Here is a 27156-nt window from a genome sequence, read left to right as displayed (position 1 = left end):
GTTTAGCTTCATATTCTTTTCTCATGAATTAATATATTACCTCAAGCATTGCAAGAGGGGGTGCTGCAGACTAAATTAAATGATTTGCAGAGAGAGAATTATAGAAAACTCCATAAACATTTCTACTAGCAATTTTGAAATATTTCATTTTGCTTATAGCAATGTCTCTAAAAAACAGATGGATCTTGTCTCTCTGTGAATATTCCTAATAATAATAATAATAAAAAAATAAGAGAAGAGAAAGAGTATGATATGGCCTGTAAATACAGTAATTTTTTTCCAATTTACCTTGATTCTATGTGTTTCTTTGATGAGGAATACTTTGGCAGTGCATTGGTGAGTGTTGGTGGCTCAGCAAGCCAGCAGCCCTGGCCTCCAGTATTCCATTTGTCTGTGAATCCCTGTGGTGTTAGAGAGACTGAAACACTTAAAAATACTTGGCAGTAATGTTGCTGATTTAGATATCCATGTCTAACATTTTACAAGCTGTTTGGTTTGGGACACAAGATGATACCTAATTATTTGTATAATTACCTGCAGAAGCTGAGACTCCTGTAACCCAAAAGTCAGTATGAAGCTTGTCCATCTGAGGCATAAAGGGCTCAAAATTATTAGGGTCAATGGCTGAATTGGGCTTGATGCCAAAACAGTAGTGCAGCCACTAAGGCAAGATAGGTAGAATGGTTTCCATCTGCAAGATTGTCTATTATATGATTTTGGAAGGCTCACCATACTAAAGGCAGGTCACATTTGATTTTGATGCAAGGGACTGAGAAAGGAGAGGTGGATGTGAATGGAATGCACTGGTACTCCAGCACCTTGGTTGTGTTACATGAGCGAGAGACACAGAGACCCCATGTTACTCCCTTTATTTCTTAAGCTTCATTATACTCACTTGTGCTGCATTTTTTTTTTTTTCATGTGAGGAAGAAATTAAATGGATTTTTAAAGATATTGCAATATGGCTGATTTGTCGATCCAGAGATTATTTCTATAGTTGCAGCGTTAGCCAATATATGGACAAATTTTGCTCCGCACCTGCCTGTAGCTCTTGACTGTTTATCCTCTAGATTCTTTGCTGCGTCTGCCTTAAAGCATAGTTTGTGATAGAAATACTTGGTCTCTGTATCATGGTATCCGTTGTTTCCATTACATACGGGCTATTGAACAGCCATCACATGGAAAGCATGAATTCTTTGCTGACTGGTCTCATAGCTACCGTGATCTGGAGGGTTATTGTACCTTGCCTTATAATACTAGTTCCTTAGCTGTTGCATTACACCTTGTACTTAGAAATTTTGCTGGAAGGAAAATGTATGTCTCTCCTTGCATTTAAAATCATTGCAGCTTTGGCCAATACAGCCATAAACTGTCCAGCTAATCAGATGTATGTCATCAGGCTATGTACAAGTAGATGTGTCAAGTACAATGTTGGGATATATATCTTCAGGATCAAGGCTCATATCTATTGATGTAGTAAATGTTTTCTCACAGGACCAGTTCTTCATTGGGCAATCTCCCAAACTGACCAAGTATTGTGTGGACTGGCTGTCCACAAATACCAGCTTAGTTTCAGGAGCAGAACATACAAGCTCTACTGCTTAGGATGCTCTGGGAACTTTCTGGAGATGTGTAGTCTATGGTGGTTAGTGCTGAATTTTAGCAGATACACTACAGGGTAACAAAAATGGTGATGGCTGCATGACGTCCCATGGGGGCTCCCTAAAGAACCACTGCCCAGCTGTGGGATCTAGCATCACCTTGGTAATGGCGCATAAGTATCTGGACATAGCTGAGGATGGAGGATATTCAAGTGACTGGCACCCTCTTGTGGTAAATACTTCTATTTATATTTCTTGAGTGTTTTGCAGATCGTAAAATCTTGAGATAGTTTAAAGGTGCATGAAAGTGACTCCTACAACTGAAGGACATAAGGTCTCTTAAGGATTTTATGGTATTTCTGGGAAATTTTAGCCTTTTCCGTGCTCAGTGAAGAGGCCTCCCTTTCCTTCAGCCTCAAAACTTGTCTTCATTACTAGTAAAAATGCATTTTTTTATTAACAGGGTTAAACAGTATGTGACAGCTCTCCTAAGATGAAATACACAGAGAAGGCAACATAGTTTAGGCAATCTTAACATCGTATGAATTCCATTTGAAAGTAGATTGTTGATCAAGGTAAATATTTGTGGTAAAGTGGCACAAAAGTAAGTGTTTCTACCTTGTGAGAGCTTACATGGTAGATACACAGAGACCAAACTTGGCTATTTTCAGCAGTGAAGAGAAGCTCAGAGAGTCTAATTCTGGTGAAACATGGAGCTCTGCTAGAGAGCTATTCTTTCCTCAGTGAGTGAATGTGATCAATAGGTGAACTTGGAGAATGCGAGCACCCAAATTTTAGATCTGGTTTAATTTTGGCTTACTGTCCTACCTTAATAAGCCCTTCCTAGGCGTTCAGCATCGTCCTTGAAATTCAGTCTCTTAATTCTTTGTGGCAAACAAGAATGGTGCAATTTTAACTAATGTTTCTAAGATGTTGTGAGGTTTAGTTAAATCGCCAGTGTTTTAATCTTCGGAAGAATAGTGCAAAAAGCATAGGATGCTCTGCTGGTTATCAGAAACGTGAGATGTCCAGCATCAGATTCAGCACTTCTCCAGAGGAGAAAATAAACCACAGAGTTTGAGTGTGGTGCTTTTGCATCCAGTTTAATAGCAATACTGTGGGCTTTTTCATTATTTCTTCCCTTAAGTGTCTCGAAGTTCTTTGCAGACATCACTTACTCATCAGATCCTTATGATGCAGGGTGGTTATTCTCCTCATTTCATATGTGATGAAATGTCCTGTCTAATGTCATATAAAGTGACAAATGTTGCAATCAGGAGTTAAGTGGAGGGAGTTCCAGCTTCATACAGTGTTTGTTCAGTGCAGCACGTGTTTCAGAGTTAGAGTTAAGATAAACATGTCTCTCGGGACATCTCTGTAGTTCCTCTGGCACTTAACTAGTGTCTTCTTAGAGCAAGTTCTCCTGATTCTGGGAATTCTGTTGGTTTAAGTGGGGACTGCTGGAACTAATTTCCCCGGTGATCTGGACCTTTTTGTCTTCAGTCCATCAGAGAACTGCTACTGATGTCAGGAACCAAGTATGTCTGTTCAAATCCTACTCAGATGATGTATGGTCTTAACACAGAAACATTTCTAATTATGTCCATCAGGTGGCAATATAACCTCACTCTTATTTTTGTTTTGCAGCCTGGTTCCTGCCCTGCAAATGAAAATGCAGCATCTCGGGAGCCACTGGTGAGTTTTTCAAGATGCAGGATATTGCCTTTTTTTTTTTTTTTCAGATAAGTTAATACACGAGCCATGCTCTTTGCAACGTCATTTTGCATCCTTTTTGTTCGTTTGTTTTTTCCTAAGGAAAATTTCCTAAGGAATTGCTGTTTGGTTCAAAAGGTTTAGGTGTATCATGTTCTCCTGCTTAATGACTTTTGAAATCTTACCTGTAGCCATCACCTCCTACCTTCCTACCTTTTCAGGGGGTTAGACATGGGTTACCCAGGGCTCTGAGCTTATCCAAGCAGTGTGTTGTCTTTGAGCAGGATCTGTCTGGCCTAAATGTGTGCAATGTATACTGCTGGTCAGTGCTTATTTTATTAGTAAAGTGTCTCAAGAAGGATCTGTGTGGTATAATTTGAACTGAACTTTTTAAGGCTAATGACTGATAAAATGAGCTCTGCTGTGCAGAGACCTCATTTCAAGCCGTCTTGATTTTCAGATACACTCAGCATGAGTTTAGAAGTGTCTGGCAGCTGGCAGGGCATGTGATCTGATGTTTTGACTCTCAAACTGTTTTGGAAAGAGCTCTAGGATTTTTTGTGTATGAGAATAACTAAGAGAACTCTGTTATGTTTTATGGAGCTGCAGGGTGGGAACTGAGCCATCAAGCCATCAGACTCCTGAGCTGCATTTTTTTTTTCTAAACAACCTTTTTTTTTTTTTTTTTTTCTTTCCTCACAAACCATGTACAACTCGATCAAAACCTTGCCAAAATTTGTAGTCCTTGTACTATCCTAAACATGTTATCTCTTCACTGAGTTCTTTCTCTGGCTTTCCTTTGGTCATCATAATGAACACAAGCTGCTTTCAGTGAGAGATGTCAGTGACTGAGGAGTGCAGGACAAGAATCAAGTACGTTCTGTAAGGGTGTGGCACTAGTCACATCAAAGCATTTTTGCCTTGTAACTCTATTTGGAGAATGCAGGGAGTCATTTTTGAAAGAGGAATATGTGCGTAAAAACTGAGTGAGTGGGAATGGTCAGTAAAAAGTATATAATGACAGTGCTGTTCATTCATTCTGCTAAGCTCTGCAATGAAAAAAAGCCATCTAGTTTTAATACACCGATTGGATAGACATCTCTGTGCTGATTCACTGAAAGTTGTTACTGACACCATGTGCTTTGTGATCGATTTCTTAGGTTTTGTTTTTCCCTTCCTTAGGAAGCTCATAGCAGGCTGCACATCATGACAACCTGTGCCACTCTTCATTCTCTTTCTCAAGGCAGATTGTAACATGACTTTTGATTTAATAAATACGTTCTGTACATACAGCTGAATAATTGCTCGGAGGAAACACTTAGCATTTGAATATCTTTCTATATGGGTATATATACCTATACACAAATATGCACATGTGTACACATTTTTATAAATGTAAAGAAGTCCAAAATAAACTTCATTTTCACAATGGAGGATCTTGCATGTGAGCTGGTTAGAGCCGTTTGAAAGGTAGAGTCTTTCTGCTTATTTTTCCATTATACTTTTACACTAAACTCCCACAGTCTCTGTCACGTTTGCTTAGGAGTCATTATTGCTTCCAGCTGAGTATATGTAGAAGCATTATTAAATGAGTGATTTGGTTCTGCGAGCCAGATGACCTGACTTCCAGCACTACTGTGGCTTCTCTGTTCCAGGATCCATGTATGCTCCCTTCTGATGCATGCGGCAGATTCGGGTCCATAAACTGGACTTGTAGGCACATGGCGCCATGTCGTAAAAGTGTTTACGGAAGCACCAGGACATCTATGGCATGAATCTAACAAATGGCTCCATATGGGAAAGCCATGCCCTTAGGTATATCATTGATGACTTCAGATTTGATGCTAAGCAGTTGAGGAAGAATATATGTTTTCATAGACTTGCAAAATCAGAAGGAGAAATCTAGGGAGAAGAGAGTCAAGAAATTCCACATCTCTGACTTCTCTTTGACAGTCCCTTTGAACAGGAGACTGAGAGTGTCAGCACTTCACAGGATTGAGACCTCCATTTGGAATGTATTAGTGGTGTTATGAACAAGTATGAGAAAAAAAAACAGAATTAAATCATCTTATGCTGTGTCAGCAAATGTCATGAAATGATCAAACTGGTCATATTTCATTTGTGATTTTAATGAACGCGATCCTATAAGGTGCTAAATGCTTTCTGCTCTGTGCTCAATGGCAATGTCTTCTGTACAGCCGGTGCCCTTATAGACCCTTGCTATAGGGGAACAGGAAGCGAGGAGAAGGCAGGGGTTTCTGGTTGCTTGCAGGAGGACTTAAGCATTTTGCAAGATCGTGCAACTAGATGCAGACGTGTCATATCCTGTTCTGTGTTATGGGTCTTTGGAGCACACCTTGCTGCACATGTCTAGGCCCTTACGGAGGCCTACAGAGCAGAGCCCTACAAAGTCCTGTCACGCTCCTAATTGCTCTGCATCGCTGTTGTTTCAGCCTAATTGTGACCTGTGGTCCTTTCAGATATGCAACTGGAGATAAGGGACTCTGTGTTCATGCTGTTAATCCCTTAAGTCACCCAGTGTCCTTACAATAAACTGTCCCAATTGAAAAATATTCCCAAATGAGAGGTCATTGTGTTATAGCACTGACAATGGAGAATGAGTTAGAGGGGGATGGGAAAAGCTATAATTTTTTGCAGCAGAGAGCGGACACTCATTTCCCTAGCTGTCGGTCTTGGCCCATTAAAATTTGCCGTGTAGTTCCATAGTGGGAAGTGTAACCTTGTGTTAGCAGAGTGTCAGCATCTCGCTCCGCTGCTGTTTACAGCCACGTTTGTCATCGTCAGTGCGAGATCAGCCTCTCCTTGAGTCCAGCTTATTAGTGAACACTGCCGCGTCCCTTTCTGCTACTCCAGGTTTCGTATGTGCAGCTACCTCCCATAACCCTCTGAACACATGTGTCATTGGAATTTGTCTTTTTGCAGCCACTCAAAGCAAAGTCCTGGCACTTGTAAAAAGATGTAGACAAAGCCTCTTTCCATGATGTTGAAACATTAGAAATTCCCCTTTTTCTTCCTTTGAATCTTTTTTTGGTTTGATTTCTCTGGTCTCTCTTTTGCTGTAATCTAATGACTCTCTTTCCCCCTCCTCCTCTTTTTTCCTTTTTTCCCCTCCCTAGTAGTGTCTTGCAGCTTTTTAAATACACTATGCTGCTTTGGAGATGCTTTCAATAGCTTGAGTATGTTTGCTGGTGAACTTTGCTTCTTCTGCAGCCTAAATTACTTCATGAAGGTAATACATATGAATGACCCTAACATGAGCTTGGGTTGGAGGGAAAACCTAAAGGAGCAAAGCTTATAAGTGAGATCTTCCTACATATTGCTTGTTTTCTTTTTCTGCCACAAAACATACTTATTCCCTTGCTAGTGCTTAGTATCTGGAAGTATGAGTTGTAAATATGAAAGTGTTAGTTGTAAATATAAATCACTCTCTTGGTTTTGTACTGAGCTGCAAAGCCTCTAAGTGATAGTGTGAGAAACAGGGTATTTTCTTTTGCAGAGTCATTTAACTTTTATTTTATTTTTGTGTGCACTGTTTCTCTCTGTTTCTTATTGCAGATGATAACATTTAGCACTGAAATGTGCTCATTTTGTTTCTTCTCTTTACAGGTAGTTGAGAGGTACAAGGTAAAAAGTAGTATTACTGTCTCCAAGGCAATTCATGTAGAATTTGTTGGTATGCGCTAGAGCCCTTATGGTTTTTACCCACGCTTTGTTAGCCTCGTATTCATTTTTTAAGGTTCATAGTAATGGCCAGAATACTTTTGACATCCTTTCTGTGCAAACATCACAGGGCACACTGCAGAAATAAATTAAATATCATGTTTAGGTGACATGAAAGTGTTGTTTCCATTTTCTAAAAAAGCTAATTGAGATATGTAGATTAACTGTTTACCCATGTTTACCCAGCAATTTAGTGGCATGTCTGTGAATAAAACTCTGGAGCCCTGAGACATAATCTGTTCATCTGGTTATGACATCAGTTCTATACAAGGGGCTACACTGTGCCCCTTATCTGTGTTTTGGAAAGCCCCTAGCCCTTCATCCACAGTGCATTTTTTAAAAGTACTCATCGGCCTCTTCAGGTTATGCTTTTTGTCTTTTTTTTCCATCTACTTTTCTGGTAATTGAGGAATAATGATGATAAAATAGACTGCAGAATGGATATTTTTAATCCCCATGTCTGTAGTGTTTTCCAGGCCAAAGTCACGTCAGTGTGTCAACTCTTGCCTGTATTCAACAGATCGGTGTTCCTATCTTTGTTTGATTTCCTATCAGCTGAGATTTCAACTTGAAATCATGATGTTTTGGCTTGATTATGGGCATATTTGGTTCCTCTATATTTTTTTTGTTGTGGTATTTTGAGGTTTCTTTGGAAATAAGCAAGTAAAATATGAAATGTATATACTGGATAAAACTTTTGAAGCTGAAACTGGACAGAGTTGTACTTTCTTCATATCTGTTCTCATTTGGGTGCTTAGCCTTCAGTGATAGAAAATAGAATGATTAGATATTTTCTTTTGCACTGCCTCCTTTTTAACTTTTATCTGTCCTGATTAGCTTCTTCTTCTGTAGACTGCATTTAAAGAGAATTTTACTTAGGTTTCTGAGGAAAATATCTTATAGTTGAGATTATAAGTGAGTTGAAAATGAGGAAAGGATACAGAGTTGTGTTATAAGGTCTGAGAGAATTTATTTACTTGAATGGTAATTAAGAGGAAATTTGTAGCCTTTTTGATGAGCAAATCATTGGGCCTAGGAAGAATCTGTGCCTCTCTCCTTACAAAGTGATAGATGCTGTCTTTCTGTACTATCAGTCTCAGGAGAACAAGAGATAGAGAGTATTTTTTGAAGTTTCACCTCTGCCTGAGAGTGTTCTTTGAAAGGAAGGCAAGAAAGATATTTTCAGTGAAAAGCTCATTCCTTTGTTTATGGTACACAATATTATACAAGGGATTTAGTGTTCATATGTTTCAATTCAAAGATACTAGTCTGTGCAATTCTTTCGGGGTTTGGAGAAAAGTGTCATTTTTTCAGACGGGTTTTTGATTCCAAAGCTGATATGAGAGACAGGAGTGTTCGGGAGAGACACTCCCCATCACACTTTTGCTTTCCGTTTTCACACCATTTATTGTTGAAAACAAGATTTATACCTATTCACTGTACAAATTTCTGTCTGCCAAAATGGGTTTGTTCAGAGTGGTGGCCTGTACTGAATGATTCTCTAAAAGTAAATCTATCCAGAGGGGATTCCCAGACAGCCAGAGTCAGTAGGCAACTAACTTATAGCCCCCAGTGAAACATTACTCAGGATAATTTACCACTGTCAGCAGGGGAGAGAGAGAGAGAGAGACTGAGACTCTCAGCTTTGTGACCTCCTGTACAGGCAGTAACCCTAATGGTGTGATAATGCTTCAGTTTGTTTGGGGAGTTCCTGAATATGTTGCTGTGGGTTGCCGGTGTTGGACAGTAATTCCATCAGGCTATGGAAGGCAATTGCTGTGTAGATATCACTTTTATTGGGCCAGGAACAGGGAGCCAGGGGGGTAGGACTGCTTTACACAATATACTTTGGTTAGCTGCCTGGGGAAGGCTCTAAGTTTATTAAGCAGAGCTCTGTTGTTGACCATTTGATAAGTTTGAAGAGGTCATTTTTTTACCTGGTTGCATCTCTTATTGCTGAGTGTTCATTGACTACTTTTGTGGCTCATGCAAAATTTACTTACTTAATTTGTTGATTCCTGTTACTCTGTTGATTTATATGAATGTATTATACACAAAAAACATAGAGGCAAAGATTTGCTTACACTCTATAGTTAAAGGAATACTGTCACATCAAGTTAAACTCCCTGCCTGAGATCAATGAGAATGTTTTCTTCAAATTACTTCAAATCACAATTTTACAAGAGATTGGAGTATAACAGTTTGGGATATTTTACTATAGCATTGTATGCTGATGTATGAAAGCTAGAGATTGCAGTAGTTACAGGCCAAAGCAGTTTAGACCCCTATCAGGCTGTGCAAAATGCAGTAATGACTTTGCCAGCCCCTAAGAGCTTACACGTTAAATGACAGCACAGAGCGGGTGGGCAAGGAAGCGTAACAAGCTGGAGAGGTGCAGTTTGTTCTGTTCTTTAGCAGTGTGGTGTGGGAGCAGCTTATATGTATTTCTATCTATTTGCGCAGAAGAAAGTTCTGAAAGCAACTCTTGCTTGCTTTTCAGAAAAAGCAACATTACCAATCATAAGACTTTTAAGATTATTTTAAAATAGTTGTAATACTCAAGATTTTTTTTTTGTTTGTCTTTTAACAAAGCATACAAGGAAATTAGTGTATTAAGAGGATGGAATTATTTTACCTTCATGTGTGATAGGACTTCCAGAGATCCCAGATCTCTCACTGAAGGCAAAATGGGACCTATAGTCCTCTGTAACACTGAAAGAAAACCCACTGTTGGACATCTAGATAGAAAATATTTAACATTGATGTTTTTCCATGTGAGAGGATTAATTTCATTTTTCTCTTTATGTTCATATATTGTTGATAAACACACTACACCTACCAACAATTTTCTTACAGACTGTAGTATGCTTTGCTGTCAGCTGGTTGTTCTATGTCATTTGGCAGCCCGGCGCTCTGCCTGCTCAGAATTGCGAGCACTTTGTTAGGTGCATTCCAGCTGTCAGAAAGGGCACCGATTAATTCGGAACAGGTGATGGCACACAGCAAGGAGGCACCTGCGCTGTGCGCACTTTCGTAATGATGGGTTATGGGATCAAGGTGAGATAATAGTATCACTTTAACTACATGTGTGTGGAAAATATGCTATGTGCAGAACAGCTTGTAGAGGGCAGCAATTGATCACAGTTCTTTCTGCTTAGGCGCGAGACCAGCTTAAGAACTTCACAGCAGTCTTTTTACCTTCTTGAAACTTTGTACATGAGATTTGTTCTTTAAAGTATCTTTTGACTCTATGTTATTAAGTTGCTAACCTGGGAAGCGTTCCTGGAGATTCTTAATTCTCTTTCTACTTCTGTGCAGTGAATGGATTGTCCTTTCGCCCTTATCCAGATACTGCCTGTCAGTGTTACGATAATCAGAGAGTTGCTGTCATGCCAGCTAGTGGCTCTCATAAGACTATAACTGCCTGCATGTGATGACCTTTGTGTTTTGTTTTCCTCTTGCCTTTACTTGAGAGATCATGCCATAAGTAAAATGTACAGTCTCTACAGCCTGTTTGTGGTGTCTTGCAGTAATATCCTTTACAGAGCATGTAGTGTCTTCTTCATGTTTAAAGTGTGGTAGCTGAGGCAGAGGAAGATGGAATGACCTATTTAAGAACTTTAAAGAACTTTGATGTACCAGAATGCATCTTTCAGGTACTTATGATGCCAACACCTTTAGAAATAAGGCTTGCAAAACTAGAAAGTTGAGAGCTGGCAGAATTCTTTGTGAGTTTCTAAATAACTCATGGAAAGACAGATTTTCCTCACATTTCTCTGTTACAATTGTACAGACCATGTCCTTTTCTCAACTGTGATCCTATAACACACCATGACTACTCTGACAATAGCCTTTATGGAAAAGTAGCAATGAAAATACACTTAATACTACTCAATAAAATGATTTATCAGCTGGCTGAAGACAAGCACAAGGCATAACTCATAATATGCCTAAACATCTTTCTTTGTCTGTTACACCTTTTGGTCAGAGCAGAGTTGTCCTCTGCTGTCAACTTCCTAGTATTTTCTCAAGTCTGTTTGGAGTGGCCTGCCTGGTGCTATTCCTTGGGATGCAGTTCTTCAGCTGAGTGCATATTACTGGAATGGAGTTTCCCTGCTATACAACAAGAATTTTCAGTGTCTTCCTCCCAGCTTGCTTCTCCTGTTTGTTTTCTGTGCCACCCTAAGTGATTCCTTTCCTCCTTAAGCATCTGCACCCTTCAGATGTTTGCAGACAGTTATCACATCATTTTCCTTCCCCCACCCCCATCCTGTTCTCTTAGCCAAGCTCTACATATTTAGCTCATTTAATCTTTCCTCATAAGTCAAGGCTGTAATTGACAGCTCTGACACGAAGAGTCGCATTGGTTACACATGCTGCCAACAGGATATAAATACTTTCTGTGCGGTGATTGAGAATTACAGTGAAGACTAAGATGAGCCTCCCTGGCTGACACCCCCCTTCTCTGCCCCATATTTTTGATAACCACTTTCTCATCATCAAGTTGCCTCAATTCCATGAAGAGGGACTTTATTCTCCTTCTGTTGGTCGGCTACCTAAGCACCCAGTCTATTTCAGAGTGGAATCAGGTCACTTGGGAAATTGAGCATTAAAGCTGCATGGAATTCCCTTCTGATCCTAAATCCTTATGGAGGTGTTTTTTTTATGGAGGTAGTGCTGTTCTCTCACCAGACACGCATAGACTTCACATTGCTGCCAGTCTTTCCTTTTGGGAGGGCAGAGCTGAGTTCCATGCTACCTCACTGAAGTAAGCCAAGAACAGCTCTTGCTGGGTACATTCAAAAAGAAAGAGATGTTGCATCCAATACCCTGGTGCATGTGTTTTTTGTGCTTTGCCATGAGGAGACTCACGGCACTGAGGTTGGCAGGGGCCTGATTCTCTTGGCACTGACGCTCTTTGCTATCGCTGCCATGAGGAAATTCAGGATACTGTTGATCTGACTGGGAGGTTCCTGGTTCTTGTACATGGAGGATCTGAGAAAAGGCATTTAGTCCTACCCAGGAAAGTATTGCCTTGGGAAGAAAAAAAAAAAACCATAATTTTGTATCCATGTGTTGGTACATACAGCTCAGTTTTCAGTTAAGAGGTTGCTTTAGGTTACTAATATTTTCTTTTTGGGTTCCTTTTGAGAAGATTGATGCAGCTGACAAAAGTTGGGAAACTGGGAAAAGACCTGTCTGGCTTCTAATGTTATATTCTCTGAAGCTTCATGTGGTACAGCTTCCCCAGCGGGGCTAGTTCACAAACATTACATGTATTATTGCAAAGCATGCAACATAAAAAGGGCATTTATGAAGGGGAATATCAGAGGAAACATTATAGCAGGGACCTTTATAGCCTTTCCATTATTATGGTTTAAATCTTGACATGGTCTTTATTTGCAGTGACACTGGGACCAGCAAAGAAGTGTTTATTCTCTTCCCCTCCCCTCCCATTTCTCCCATCTCCTTTTCATTCTTTTCTTCCACATCCTGTTCTGAAGCTGTGGTGCAGAGATAGAAATCATTAAACATGCAAGTAGTCAGAGAGCCAGGTTTCAGTTTGTGTGGAATCAGCCCCTTTTGACTCAGAAGTTGGAAACCAGATGACTCACTGTGATGCATGTTTGTTGTTTTTAATAACTGTCATTTTGCAAATATGGTCAAAGCTTCAAACCCTGACTTGTGGAGTAGGGGTGGTGTGTATTTATTTTTAATTTGGGAGGCAATAAGATGGAATGTGTTTGTAGCTGCAGTCTTTCCTTAAAGTTCAAGTTTTTTGAAAAAGAGAAAGGAAAGCATTGTCACCGAGAAAGATTTTAGATTTTTCCTGTTACCTGAAAAAGTAGTCATTTTCTTGATCAATTACTTGAAAAGACTCAGGTGCCAAACATGTGTTGGGATTTTAAGCCTCCTGTTTGTGTTTCTGCTCTTTTAATATATACCCAAAGGGACAGGTTTCTGAAAAGGAAAGCAGGCAGATGTTTTTCATATGTGGAATTAAAAAAAAAAAGCCATTCTTGCTTTATCACTCCATTTTTGTAGCAAAAATGCATTTGTCTCCTTTCTTTTGGAAGAAACCAGCACATATTGCACTGTAGTGGTAGAATTCCCTATCAATAGCAGTCTTATCACTCTCAGGTATATAGAAAATGTGGTTTATTAGTGCTCGTACAACAATTTTTAAATGATATGTTCCATGTTATGTTTTATGTCTTATTTTGACAATTTATTTTGTTTTCTTACTTTCTAACTTCCCTCTCTCTTTCCACTTCCTCCTCTCCCCACCCTCCAATGTGTTGTTTTAATTTTGTCAAAGTTCTGTGGATATGTTTTGGAGATTAGTTAACTCATAATTTAGGTCTACAACTACTCCATCTCAGAAGAATGGAGTTTTACCAGTATGCATGGGAACAGAATTTGACCCTTGATATAATATCTATATAGTGTCCTTGCAAATTCATTGTGGTTGTAGATTTTCCTCTCGTTCAATATTCAGATTTGGGTGCTTTATAACCATTTTTGTCATGAATTATGCCATGATCCTTTTCTTTTTGCAATTGCTATTACAACATGCCATTGCTATTGCAATTGTTATTGCAAAATGAATGCTGTGGTACAGTGCAAGGAGAGTAGATTCCTAGCCCACCATTGCCTATTGCTTCTTGCCAGAGACTTTAGTTATTCTGCTCAGGAAAGAAATAAGTTTTGGTATTTATTTTCTAAAGTAACTGTAGGGCTTCTGGAAGATAGTAAAGGGATAGCTTTGGAGACTTAAATCATCTACACACAAAAACTTAAACTGCAATTGCAGGATCCCCCACCAAAATGGTATGGGAAGGACATTCACCCCCCCGCACCTCCCAAAGATGAGAGGAGAACTCAGCCTCCAGGCCATTTGATGCTTGACTTTCCTCTGAAGCTGCCAAGAAGGATGCCAGTTTTTCCATTTAGCTGACTATTGTATAGACCTTAAAAGGGAAGGTTTTAATGCAGTTGGCTGCTATATAGACTGTTAAAGGGAAGTTATTTATTTTAGCTGGCTGCTGTATGGATTATTACAAGGGCATTCTTTCAGCTGCAGCAGCTATATTGACTAGTAAATGTGCAGGGCTGTATTGCTAGTAGCTGTCATATTGACTGTTACAGAAAAGATCTGTATTTAAGCCATAGCACTGCACTGGGATCTCCCAGGCAGGATATTAATGCTAATTCATCTGCTCACCCCCTGCTGTGAGTGTTATTTGTTTAAATCTGTAGAATCCCACAGCGCGTTTATATCCTCACTAGAGTGAGCTCCGCTCCCTGTAATTATTTAACATTATATGCTGATATAAATTGTAACAGTTAAAGAATGGTAATGAGTAGCAAAAAAACACAAACTTAACCTTAGAAATGGCAGAGTCAGCTCTTAAAACAACAGCCAGCAACTTTCGCTGTTCTCTGCCTTTTCCCAAGTCCATATGCACAATATTGCGCATACATTATGTGTGTGCGTGTGTGTTCATGCTCGCACTGGCAACTGTGCCAGGCAAGGCTGTAATTATGCAGAATGTACTGTGAAACTTATGCACACACTCATAATTACATACAGTGCCTACGTACGGCAAGTTTTATCTCTCTGCACTTCAGCTTCTTGATGAGTTGTTCTGATAGGTGATTTGAGTTGGGGTTACCATACTGATGGAAGAAATGAAGCCCCTGGATTCTTCTTGCAGGAAATTCGTGTCCAAAGGTTAAGCTAAAAGGCCTTTGGGTGTCAGTGTTGCTCTTTGTAGGCTCAGCTGGCAGTGGATTTGTCTGGCAATAAAAACTGGACTTTGAAAGTAGTATTTTTGGCTATAAACATCTAAGACATTTACACATAATTTATATATAAAATGCATGTCCATGCAATACCATCTATGTGTGGGTGGAGCAAGTGGAGGTAGCTGTATTGTGCATTAGCTGGATTCTTTGCAGTTTCTGTTGCCTATTATAGCATTCAGGTCCCAAACTGGCATGCGGGATGGCCCGCTGCTGCTGAATAGCTGTTGCATTCTGCTCCAGAAATGGCTGTGGTTCAGTAGTGGAGGTGACCTGATTCCTGTATATGATTTGCCTGTGAATATTGAACTGTGGGCATTTTTTTTAAGGAAAAAACATTTAATGGTGTTCACAAATGTGGTATAGATGCAACAAAACTATATTTGATTGAGATTTTTGAACAGCTTTGGAGCTAAAGGCTTACAAGGTACTCTAGAAATGTGATTTTTTTTTTTTTTTAGCTGAGGTACACATGTTCATCAGAGCTCATTGAAAACAGGTTTACATTAAAATAGTACATAAAAGGCAGAAGAAAACTTTCACTGACTTAAAACGGGGATGTTAGAGAGAAGCCACGTAAATAGCAAAGAAAATGTATTTTAAAAGACTTCTTTGTACTCTCTGTTCCTTATTCTGATTTCAGGTAGGGAGTAAAAGATGGCATAAGAGCAGCTGAGCTTGTACTTGATTTGCAGAGTAGCGTGATGGTCGGTTGGGATGCGTTGGCAGCATGGACCTGTGCCAGACTTCACCACAATTCATACTGTGTCAGTTTAATAAATGCACTACTTAAATTATGAAATTACAAAAGAAAAAAGAGAATGCACTTATTCAGACTCTTAATACATTAAAAATAAGGCATTAAAACACTGCCTTTTTTTTTTTCCTTCCAGAATCAATAATGAACAGGAAGGGTTGTAGACATTAACAGTCATGGACATTCAAACTCTTATACATAAATTATCTTAGAAAAATGCACATAAGACTTGAATAATGTAAATACATTAATGCATTTAATAATTTAAACATTAAAGCACATGCAGGAATTCGTGGCAGAGGCTGTTCTGAGATAAGGAACAGTCCTGGAAGTTGTGTGTCCCAAGATCGATGCCTGGTTTCTCCTTGAGAAAACTCTCTGGGGAAGTCAAGCTTTGCAACTAGAGTGACCGCCTGGCCTAAGAAATCCCAGGACATTAGCCAGCGCTTTTGCTTTTCACCTCTCATTCTCTTCTCTCCGCATGCATGAATACATACATGCAGAATATCCCACAGACCAGAAAAGGTCAGTGTGCGTTTTTCCCTGTCTCTTTTGAATATGTGCTGCAGCTTGTTTACAAAATAGGTGAAATAACTTCCAACAATGAGAGCGTCATGGCTAAAAGTGAAATATCAACAAATGCTAAAAAAACTGCCTGCAGGAGGTTGCAAGGGTTTTGTAAGCCTCTCCACTTGGAAAGTATCTGGACTGTGATCCACTAGTTCTGGGCAACAGGAACATCGGATCTTGAGTACAGACTGAAATGGGGAACCTGCTCTCCTCTAGGACTTTGCATGGACCTGTAATTCAAGCTCCATTCCAGGTGGTGGTATAAAGTGGCAGCTGCAGAGAAGGAGGCTGGTGGAAATAGTCTCTCACTGGTATGCTCTCCTGTTTCTGAAGCCCCTAAAATCATAAGGTTGGCTGCAGTGTAGTGACTAAATAAAGTCTTTGTTGTGTTCTTGCTCCTCTTTGGATTGAAGGACCTTCAGCATCACAGCAGTATCTAACCGGCACACAAAAGAACCAATCATGCTGGGCATTTTCCTCAGGACTTTTAGCTGTGTCGCTTTTGCTGATGTAATTAAGGTTGAAAGGTGTTGCAGCAACCCCTCGTGCCATCTCCCCTTGGTTCAAAGCCTCGCTCTGTCTCTTCTGCAAGGAAACACGCCGGTGCTTTGGAGGTTGTATCCGCCCTACAGTCCTACTCGCAAAGTGGCACAAGGTATTCTGTTCAGGCCTAGATACTGAAATGATGGAACTAATAAAAAAGAGCTTAGTATGATCCCAAAGGGAGAAGAGTTGGGGTGGTTAATTAAAGGAGCCTGGCACAGGGCACCTAGTAATTATAGGTGCAAGAAGCCTGATTTTGAAGAGGACTGCAGCTGGAGAAGGATAGGGAGGCACCCAGAACTTTGCAGGCTGTGGACAAGAATGCAGCAAAACCAGATCTGGAAATCAGACTCTGGCAGAATTCCTTGGTGAATTCTTATTTATTCATTTTTTTTAATGAGGAACTGAATCTCTCCTTATGTATTTGTGTTTTTGCATGCACATGCGTATGTACAATTCCAGTTACACCCTATGGCTGAGAGGGTGGTTTTATTAAAGACCAGAAGATTGAGAGGCAGATGTTCTAAAAGACATGGGCCTTGCCCTATAGTGGTTTGGAATAATTAATGCTGACTGCTGCATTGGTTTTGTTATCAATGATGCTCCTGGGTCTTTATCTCCAGCATCTTCTCAACACCCATGAGTCTGTATCACTGTAGGGCAGAGCTTTTGAAGGGAAAGGGGCTGAGGCCATCAAGACCTGCTTGGAAATTGCTCCTAAACTCTTATGTAGGTGTGGGGTGGGGAACAATGCTATGTCATCACTTGCTCCTCTTTATAGTCAAGTTCCTTAAAGCAGTGTTTCCCAAACTTAGGTTATGACCCCAAAAGGTATGCAGGAGGCTTCAAAGGAAGTCACAAAGTCACCAGCCAGTAAACAGCTTTCTACTTTTAATTGCTGTCAGGAGTTCTGTTTTTCCGAGTTTGAGAAGTGAGCATTTATTCCACTAAGTCATTTTCCAGAAGGAACTGCTGCCATCTCAAGTGTGGAATGTGGGATGAGCCACCAGGACAGATGAATGCGAAAGGGAGTCAAGCTTGCATAAAGTTTCAGAAGTGTTGCTTTAGCAAATTTTATTTTCCAGGGACAAGCTTTGCAAGTGTTCCCTGAAATAGATCTATTAATGTTACCTGATGAAAGATACAGAGAGTCATTTTATCCCTAGTGGATTTCTCAGCAAAACCCATTTGGGGAATGTATGACTATGAGAAAAAAAAAAAAAGAAAAGAAAGAAAAAAAAAAGTGCTCAGGACTAAATAATGAGGTTAGGAGACTGCTTTTTTTCTCCTTACAGCTGATTAACTGTGTACTGGTAGGTGAATCACACCGGAAAATGGAATGCTTGTTCTAAGGGATCCTACCTCAAAAGATGAAAAGAACAGGTTTTGTCAAACTGTGTCAAATGAGAAGATGATCAAGACACTAGAGAAGAAAATTACCTTAGGAGTTTGACTTGTGTACTAAGTCTGTGTAGGTGCTTCTAGGCTGTTTTAAGTATAAAATAAACCGTGTTAACTTAAGACACCTTCTTTTTTATGCTGCAGTGGACTGAGGGGAATGGTCCTTTACTCCAGCTCAGGTACCTTTTTATTTTTGATCACCTATACAAAGCTGAAGTTTAATGCCCTCAATTTTCCCATCTCTAGAAGGCAGCTCCACTGCGTACATGGAATAAATTTTACCCTCCCACACCTCAAAGGGAGAAGCATCGCTGGTGGTAGGGAAGGGGTGTGTCTGCTGCACGTGGGAAGCTCCTGCGGGGGATTTTTACATAATCCAGCGCCTGTTGTAGAGAGGACTTGAGTGATGGGATGCTCTGGACGTGGCCTGCAGGGAAAAGGGAGGAGTGGGTGGGGATCTCCATGGACTCACATAGCTTAACAGCCACATTTACTTGGGTTTAAGAGGCATAAGCTTTTATAGTAAATTCTACTGCCGTATCAGGGTCTGCTTTGTGTTTTTCTAGCTTTGTCTCCATAGGGGTATTCCATGCTTTATTCTATTTCATAGTCTGAACTTTCACCCCTACTTAAGAGGATTACATGGGGTAGAGATGTAAGAAGAAAGGGATTCTTGAAACTACCCCACTCCTTCATTTCTTTGACTCCATATACCTGTCTTCCAAAAACTTGCTCTGAAATGCTTATTGAAGCAGGTAGTAACCTTAGAGCTCCTTGTAGAATAAATGCCTCTTGCTTTCTCCCCTGCAATGGGATTTTCTCCCTGGTTTATTGTGCTCGTGTTTGCTAACATCCCTTGACTGAACTAGGCATGGCGTGATGGTGTGAAGGGCATCTTACATATGCCTTATCCATTTCCAGAGACATAGTGGGATGATAGGACATCTGAAGCAGCATATCCTGCTGGGAGAGGGAAGAAGAAAAAGATGGCTTTTCTTTTCACAGCCTCTTGTGGTGGGGATGAAGGTTTTGACAGCCTAATTCGGCATTTAGAGAAAGATAGAGCCAAGGAAAAAGATTCCCCCCACCACACACACACACACTCCTTACAGCCCAGCTGTGACAAACTGACAGATAATTAACAAATCAAGACCTCCTATTAGCCTTGTCCCCGAAGCATTGAAGCAGCTCCTATGTTGCATGTGTCCTTTAGCAAATGCCTATACTTTATGGCTATGGAGTAAGATAGATCAGTTTAGAAAGGCAAGAGTTCACTAAGATGTCCATGTGTAAATATTTTCAGAAACATACGCTTCTAAAAGAAAATACTCCAAAGTAGATAGAAGAACTGTGCTATTGTACTTTGCTGGTGTAATATGTTGGCTTGGAGTGCCTTCTAGGAATATAGATTGAAAAGGATGCATGTAATTATTGAGTCCTCTTGTTTTTGCAGAAAATGCCATCAGCTGAATCAAATTTGTTAGGGAAATTTTTTGTCTGGGACTAAACAAGGCTGTAAAATTGTGCCAGGAAGTGTTGATGTTTGTGGTAAAAATACATCTAATATTAACAGTTTAATGTTACTGTTGTAATGTATTGGTACCCTTTTCTTTCTTCCTCATGTCATTGAAATTGTATGGATAAACCCTCAAATGAGCCACCTTCTCTTTGCTTTATCTCTGCTCATTTGGAGAAGAATGAGGAAGAGTGTCAATATCCTTCTAGTTCAGGATGTTAAATATACACAAGCCAGTGGTTCCAGAGCTTAACACATGTTAAAGGAGAGAGAGTGACCTAATTGCATCAAAGCCACTCTTAAGTTCATGTATGTGGAGCCCATCAAGCTGAAAGCATTCAAACAGCATCTGCTGTTATCAAATCACTCATGAGTCGAGCTAATTAAAATAGAGCTTCATTTTTCTGAACCATTGTTTGGCAGGAATTCGAAACAGATTTAACACAATTTCTATGTGTTTATGAGCCTTTATTATATCAAAGGTACTTTTCTGTAAATGTACAGGGCAGTGTTAAATGAATTGATCCGCACTGTATCACTGTAGATGCACTATGGACTTCCTAATGATTTCTCTTCTAGTTTTTTCCAGATATGCCCCAGAAAGCTTGCTTTGTCCCTTATCATGTCATCTTCTTTCTTTCTTTTCCTTCTATCTCACTCTCAAGAAAGTAAACGTCCTTGTATTTCTTTCTTTCATATCCTCCTCCTCCACTCTATTGGGATTTTTTGTATTATTAAAACATTTACGCATTTGCTGCCACATGCAAATCCAGAATAATAAAACAGGACTCTTTATACTGCAAACAGGAGCAGGAGGTCTCTCAGCACTAAGATTCTTACCCAGTACTCATTCCTGTTGATTGTGGGGGAAGGAGGAAGTCCAAATGTTGCTTTGTTGAATGTTTGGTATAGTTTTTTTTTTTCTTATTTTTATTTTGAACATTTTGCATTTCAATGTGCAAATTCCGGGTATCAAATTCCTCTTTATAATTTGCATACATAGTCAAAAGTTAAAGAGACGTAGAAATTGATCTCAGAAGACAGGCCGTACTCTTAGGCATCTAAAAGCTAATTCTTGAATATTCTCTACAGAAAGAGAATACTACACATAGGACCAGACAGTTCAGTATGTGTGAGTGTCAGTAGCAGCCTATGAAATGGTAAAGTCAGGAAATAACTATCTTTCCAGTTTCAGGTATTTAAAATCCAAATCGTTCATTTGATGTTTTTAAATCTTGAATTTATATCTGAGTTGTAAATTCAAATTTAAAAAGGGAAACTAAAGTTTAGCATTAGTAAAAAAAATTCTGACAGTGATTTGTTAAGACATGAATTTCCCTTCCTAGAAAATCTGAATAATTTTGGACTTTTAAAAATAGACTGGAAAAATAGACTGAGAAAAAAATAAAAAAGAAGGAGCAATCATGTAATAGCTAATACAAGAGAAAAATTTTTTGTTGTTTTTTTTTCTGTGTATTTTCTGTGCTGTGAATCAGCTTACTCCTTCAGCTCAGTTTATTCACATTATTGGAATGGAATTTCAGTGCATTATATTTTGCATTTAATGCAGTCAATTCTGGATGTGTATACTCAACTCCTTTGTGTAAAGCTTAAGAGCAGCATTCATAAATTGATACCGGAAGCAAGTGTAACGTTTTGTTACCAGCAAACCTGGTAGCAGGTTCTATTAAATGTTCACAAAATTATGAATTATTATCTCATGCTCTGTGGTTTTAGAGCGATGAATAAAATTGTTACTCAGAAGTTTGGTCTTCTTTTCATTGACAGTGACTCTCTCCTGATTCTTCTTTTGAAAGATTGAAGTGAACTTAATGCTGATAAAAAGCAGCAGAGTCACAGTATCCAGAAAGATAAAACCTTGGACAAGAATGGACATTGTACTGCACTTTTTTTTCTGTAAGCCTTATAAAGGAGACTTAATTGAGGGTATTGCTGCTCAGGACTTCATTAACCTCACTATTTATTCAGTCTCTGTCTTCTTTTCTGAAACTGCTAGGGTATACAGTGGAATACTTGTCAACCTAGTCATTCTTCCAGCTGAGGGCCATGATATGGTGACTTTGAGAGAACTTCTGGTAAAAATTCAGCAGTAAAGGTAAATCCAGGTACTCTCACATAACCAAGTAGCTCAAATTTTGTTTATGCTCATATCATGGTGAGTATAGAATGAAATGTGGAATATCTAAGAACATCTTCGTGGGCTTTTCTTGCATTTGCAATTGTTGCTGATGTTGCCACTGCAGGAAGAACTTTGCCATTCTACCAAGAAGCACTCTTTCTTTTTTTGTTTTACAACAATAACAACAACAAAGTCAAGCATTTGGTCTGAGGATCCAAAAGCCCAGGAAATGCATCTGTACAGCTCCTCATCAATTTGGGACCTAATGAAATATAGAAAATACTCAATAAAAGCGCCTTTATTACTTTAAATGTATAAATGTGGAGTTTTTAGCCATCAGGTTAATGTTTTTGTATCATTTTTTGATTTGATTGTGAGCACTTTTCCAGGTATCTCTGCCACTTGAGCACTAATTGGATTTCCACAGATAAACGGTGCTAGCTGCAGCCCTTACCTCACTGCGTTTTTACTTCATCATTATTTTATTTGTTTTTACTGTAAAGGTTAATAAATCTCGGTATGTTTAAAGTATGAAATGAGGCAGGCAGGCTAAGAACTACAACATGGAGGGATGAAGTTTTATACACTGCTTTCTCAAAACTGAGAGGTTGAAAGAGAAACAGTGTGCCCTTTGTGGTATTTATAATGGGCTGCTGGGTATGTTAGTCAGCCAAGTAGCGATCCATAATCCTTAAGATAAAAAGCGTTGATCTCTCCACTAGTTCTCAGACAGAGCTGTTAGGCATTTGAATTGGGTTACCATTGATTTAAGTTGGGAAGAACACTGAGTAGCATGGGTCTGCTTAAAAAGGGATATATGGAGTTTATTTTTTTTTTTTTTAAAGAAAAAATGAAGTCTTTCAGTGCAAGTGCACCTGAGTTCCCTCTGGATTATGAAGAAAGTCAGTATTGCTAGTATTTTAGGGAAGAGCTAAACGAATGGCAGATTTTAATGATGGTCTGGACTGCAAATAAATTTTGTAAGAATTTATCAAAGCCCCAGACATTTGCAGGAAAGCCTGGGTTTCTAACCATTGTCATGATGTCCTGGGAAGCTGAGCTTAACTTCTTTAAGCTACTGTGTTAGACATGGCAGAATTTCTAGCCATGGAGGCTGTGTGCAGGCTCTTTTTGTCCTAGCAGAATCAAAGCCAGTGCACTTTAAACACTCCTTCCCAATTTTGAACCTTGTGAACTTAAAAAAATTGACTGAGCAGCCTGTACTTGGGCCATAGCTGTTATACAGACTGAACTGCCTCTGTTCTGTAGCTCCTAGGGACGCAGTCTTGAGCTAGTATCTGCAACCCGACAGACTTGAGCGTTCAGTTGTGGCAGTTCTCTGTGGCAACAGTGGACATTCTTCTGATGGTGCTAATGCTTTGTGTAGGACGGACCCAAGTTTCAGAGAGGCTGTTGATGGGCTCTCCAGCATTCGTCAAGGTAAAGCCTGCTTTATTTTTCCTGAAGTGGGTAATTGTTTATTAATTTTTCAGCAGGTAAAAGAGCATAATTGTAATAGTCCCTGACAAGTGCTGACTGCTCAAGGTCTAGGGAAAACAAGAACTACTCCAACAGCCGTTTTGATCCTTCTCTGATTTTACAGGTTTTCTTGGTTTGGAATTAAGTTTTTGTGTAGAAGCTAGGCAGGAGCAGCCTGGCCTAAGTTTAATTCTCTGCAGAACTAAATATCTTGGACATTTGGGTTTAGTTTATGATGGTAGGATCTTGCTAAAAAGTTTCAAGAGAGAAAGGAACCGGTGATCAAGACACATGAATTCCTGGTGCATACAGGAATGCTGTATTGCTTGAGCAGCATCCTGAATTTATCCTGACACCTATATGCTTTGTTTCTTTAAATAGTTCATGTAACACCCATGAAAAATGCCAAATTGACCCCAAGGGGAAAATGAAATCTCTTCTTTCTTTGTAGATTATTTATAGCATGGAAAGCCACTGTGCAAATATTCCCTGTTTTTGTCCTTATTTTGTTTCACTCCTGTTCAGGAGGAAGTATCTTAAGAGTTGAAAGGGAAGCTCAGTTGCATTTGAAGTGTTCATGCAAGTTTCTACATATGAAGGAGGTATTTGTCATGTGGGCTTCTTTCTTTCTGGAAGTGGACAAAGACGAGGGCCGCAGCTGCTATATCTATAAATTTATTCCACCAGCAATCCCCATAGACAAGGCAGCTCTGACCAATCAGATTTCTTGCCCCTTACTTGTTTTTTCCCTTAATGGGGCAATTAACAGCAGGAACAAAGTGCATGGTCTGCTCGGTCTTTATTATTATTTGTGTTGCAATAAGTGTCTAGGAGGCCGGTTGCAGACCGGCACCAGGCACTGTGCAAATACAGAGTAAAAGGACGATTCTTGTCCCAAAGAGCTCTAAGTAAAATATTAAATTTACATAAAGGTCCTCCAGTGTTCTAAGCCTTTCCTCCTTTGCTATTACTTCCCAACTGCTGTGGTTTGCATGATTTATTGTGCACCTGTCACCATTTCCAGCTTCTTTAATGTTTCCAGCATGAAACCTTTTGTTTGCTAGAGTCTGGTGATCTGAGTAGTTTCCTCATCTATGTCCTTGTTCATTCTCACATTCAAGCACTCCTTATAGCAATGTACAGGCCCCCTGATTTAAGCCCTAATTGTTTGAGATTTTTGTCATTGCAAGGAAAATACAAGCTTAGTTTCTAAGCTACATTTCCCATGGATTAAGGGTTCTGTCAAGTGGGGTTCTTGCAATAGCAAGTTCAAAAAATAATGACTTGCTGATTTTTCTTGTCCGTTTGAGTCATTTTTATCTAAATCATTGTCACTTGCATCTCCCACAGACAGGATCTACTTTTGAATCCTTGAATTAAAAGCCATTGTATTAGTATTATTTGCCAGTCTCTTGTCTGTGGAATTAGAAGGATCTAAGAAAGGGTGAACAACGATCCTGTTCTGCTGAGTCTCTTTGATTGATTTAGCTTTCTGGAGTCTAACATTCAATAACCGTTTTAAGTACTCGGGCACTATTGTTAGATGCGACACAGACTTCCTATGCTTAAGTTACCTTGTGGCTCCCTAGCATGTGAAAGAAGCTCAGGCATCCTCGTCTATCCTGTTATTAAAAGAATGAAAATGTAGCAAGTTAATTTGAGCCCTGGAACTGGTTGCCCCAGAGAGGTTGTGTAGTCTCCTTCTCTGGAGATCTTCCAAACCCTGGATGTGACCCTGTGCAGCGTGCTCTAGGGGACCCTGCTGGAGCAGGGAAGTACAACTAGATGATCTCCAAAGGTCCCTCCAGCCTTCATCATTCTGAGATACTGCTGCAATGCTTTTATCCTCTGCACATGCAAAACTAATGGGGTAGACGGGATTTCTTTCAAAAGCTATTCTTTGCAAACGGCGACATGGGGAGAACGGTGGAAAAGGTGAGAGCTGGGGGGCTGCTGCCATCTACTCCTCTGAAGATTATTATCATGCATTTTTTTTAGTTATAGAACCACAGAATGATCTCACAGTTCTTCTGCTGTAGTGAGCATCTCGGACACTGAGTCATGACATTCCCTGGGAGTGATTCAGCTCAACAGCTTGACACTTGCATTAATTTTACAGCACAGAGCCTCAGTGGTGCCTAAGCTTCCTGCTGTAAGAGGGGAGAAGGGAGATGTGTAATTTGGGTAAGATATGTAAGAGGGGAGAAACAAGATGTGTAACTCTATCCTGAAGAGTTATAAAATTGGATTATCTGTAATCAAAGTTTTAACCTTTCACCTTCTCCCTGGCATCTTTCTCAGTTGAATCAGTTTGTTAACGTGACCATGACACACTGGCTTCATCCATGCTTGGAAGCTGGATGCTTCACCTGCTTGCATGAAGCACCGATCTGCTAGTCTGTATATTATCCACAATGATCCAGTACATTCAGTTCTGAGGTTGTCGCTGTTTTTTTTCTGGTGTAAACAGAACTTCAATAGTTTGTTGACAGTTGGATTGCGAGCATTAACTCCACTCCTCCTCCCCCTGTTTCTTTTCATCTTGCTCTGGTACCTTCTTTGGTGGTATTGGTGATTAGAGGAACCTTACAACCTAAGTTTAGGCAGAAGTACAAAACAGGGGATTTTTATTTTTCCTCTAGAAATGAGATTATATCATTCCACTCCTTAACTCAATAAAAAGGTAAAATATTTGAGCTCTATGAAAAAGACTTTTGCTACTCAGTGTTTTAAATTTATTATGGCTGCATTATCAGTTAAGCAGTTATAATTTATTGATCTACTGGTATTTCTTATAAGGTGTTTTTAACACGTTTTTCAACTTGCCTGTAACAATTTGTGTCAGGTTAAACTTGATGTTATAAAGACACATTTAGAGGTGTATTTTTTCTGAAATAAATTGAAAAAACATAAATAGGACCTCTTGTGTGTAAGCAAATAGTTACTGTGTTTCTTTTAAAGCATGTGTAGAGGTTTTTTGTTCTCTTTAATTTTTTGCAAGTGAGTGTTACTTGAATGTGTATTATTTCTGTTAAAAAATAATTTTATCAAGAAGGCCACTATGTTTTAAATCGAGTCTGAAAGAACTTAAGATGGCAAAGATATTTCACTTTGAAAGGTGACTACTGCACAGACGAAGTTCCTACTTTTCATAAGGGCTTTTACTCCATATATCAATGTGTTTTAAGAGAGACTTGGGTCAATAATACCATGCTTTAGAATTCCCTAAATACATATTTACACAATAGACCTTAAAATATATTAGTCTATCATGTCAGCTCCTGTACACTTCTATCAGGGATGTTTTATGTCCTTAACATATAATACAATAAAACTTTATTTTATATGACATTTTTCATACAAATTGTATCCTAGAATGCTTCGTGGAGTTAAGTAATACTTTTATGACTTTAAAATTAAAAAAGCTGAAGGGTAGCGAAAATTAAGGGTTATGCATTTAGAAAATACTAGACTGGGCAGTGCGAATCTGGATGAAGAGGCCACAGAGATGAGAGAAACTCTAAGTCTGATTTGTGCTGTAGCAGGGATCCCTGGCGATGGTGAGGGTATGTGAGGAAAGAGTAGTCTTATGTAAATAAAAAATGTGGAAAATCATGTTGTTACGATCAGCTGGAGGAAACGTGAAGTGGCTTCCAGAACAAAGAAGTTGAGAATAAGGACCAGATAGATGGACTTCTTTGTAGTGAAAAATGGTAAAGAAAGTAGGGAAAATATGCTGAAGGGAGAGCAAACAGCTGAAAGTGTCTCTAGAGTCGTTGCAGGTGATCGGTGGGAGTGGGACAGCAGTGTGCACCTAAAATTTCTCAGCTTCTTCCCCTGTGCTCTTGCAACGTGCTCAGGGAGTGGCAGGGTCGCAGCTCAGGGGAGG

The 27156-nt window shown here is 39.5% G+C and overlaps 1 protein-coding gene across 2 annotated transcripts in view; it reads left to right on the top strand.

Annotated features, from left to right (window-relative positions):
• The window catches only part of PEX14 (peroxisomal biogenesis factor 14), a 74530-nt gene that overhangs the window by 3438 nt on the left and 43936 nt on the right, over positions 1-27156 (top strand). Inside the window, exon 2 of one of the 2 annotated variants that reach the window (XM_088536167.1) lies at positions 3249-3296. In XM_088536167.1, the coding sequence (XP_088392293.1) occupies positions 3249-3296 (48 nt within the window). Of the gene's footprint in view, positions 1-3248; positions 3297-23100; positions 23229-27156 lie in introns of those variants that run through there. The other variant, XM_010213592.2, reaches the window with a different exon arrangement.

The sequence above is a fragment of the Tinamus guttatus genome, unplaced genomic scaffold, assembly GCF_059628265.1.
Source record: "Tinamus guttatus ecotype Peru unplaced genomic scaffold, ASM5962826v1 Tinamus_guttatus_pri_ptg000652l, whole genome shotgun sequence".
NCBI lineage: Eukaryota > Metazoa > Chordata > Aves > Tinamiformes > Tinamidae > Tinamus > Tinamus guttatus.
The sequence above is the reverse complement of the archived record's forward strand: the minus strand, read 5'-3'. Positions and strand labels throughout refer to the sequence as shown.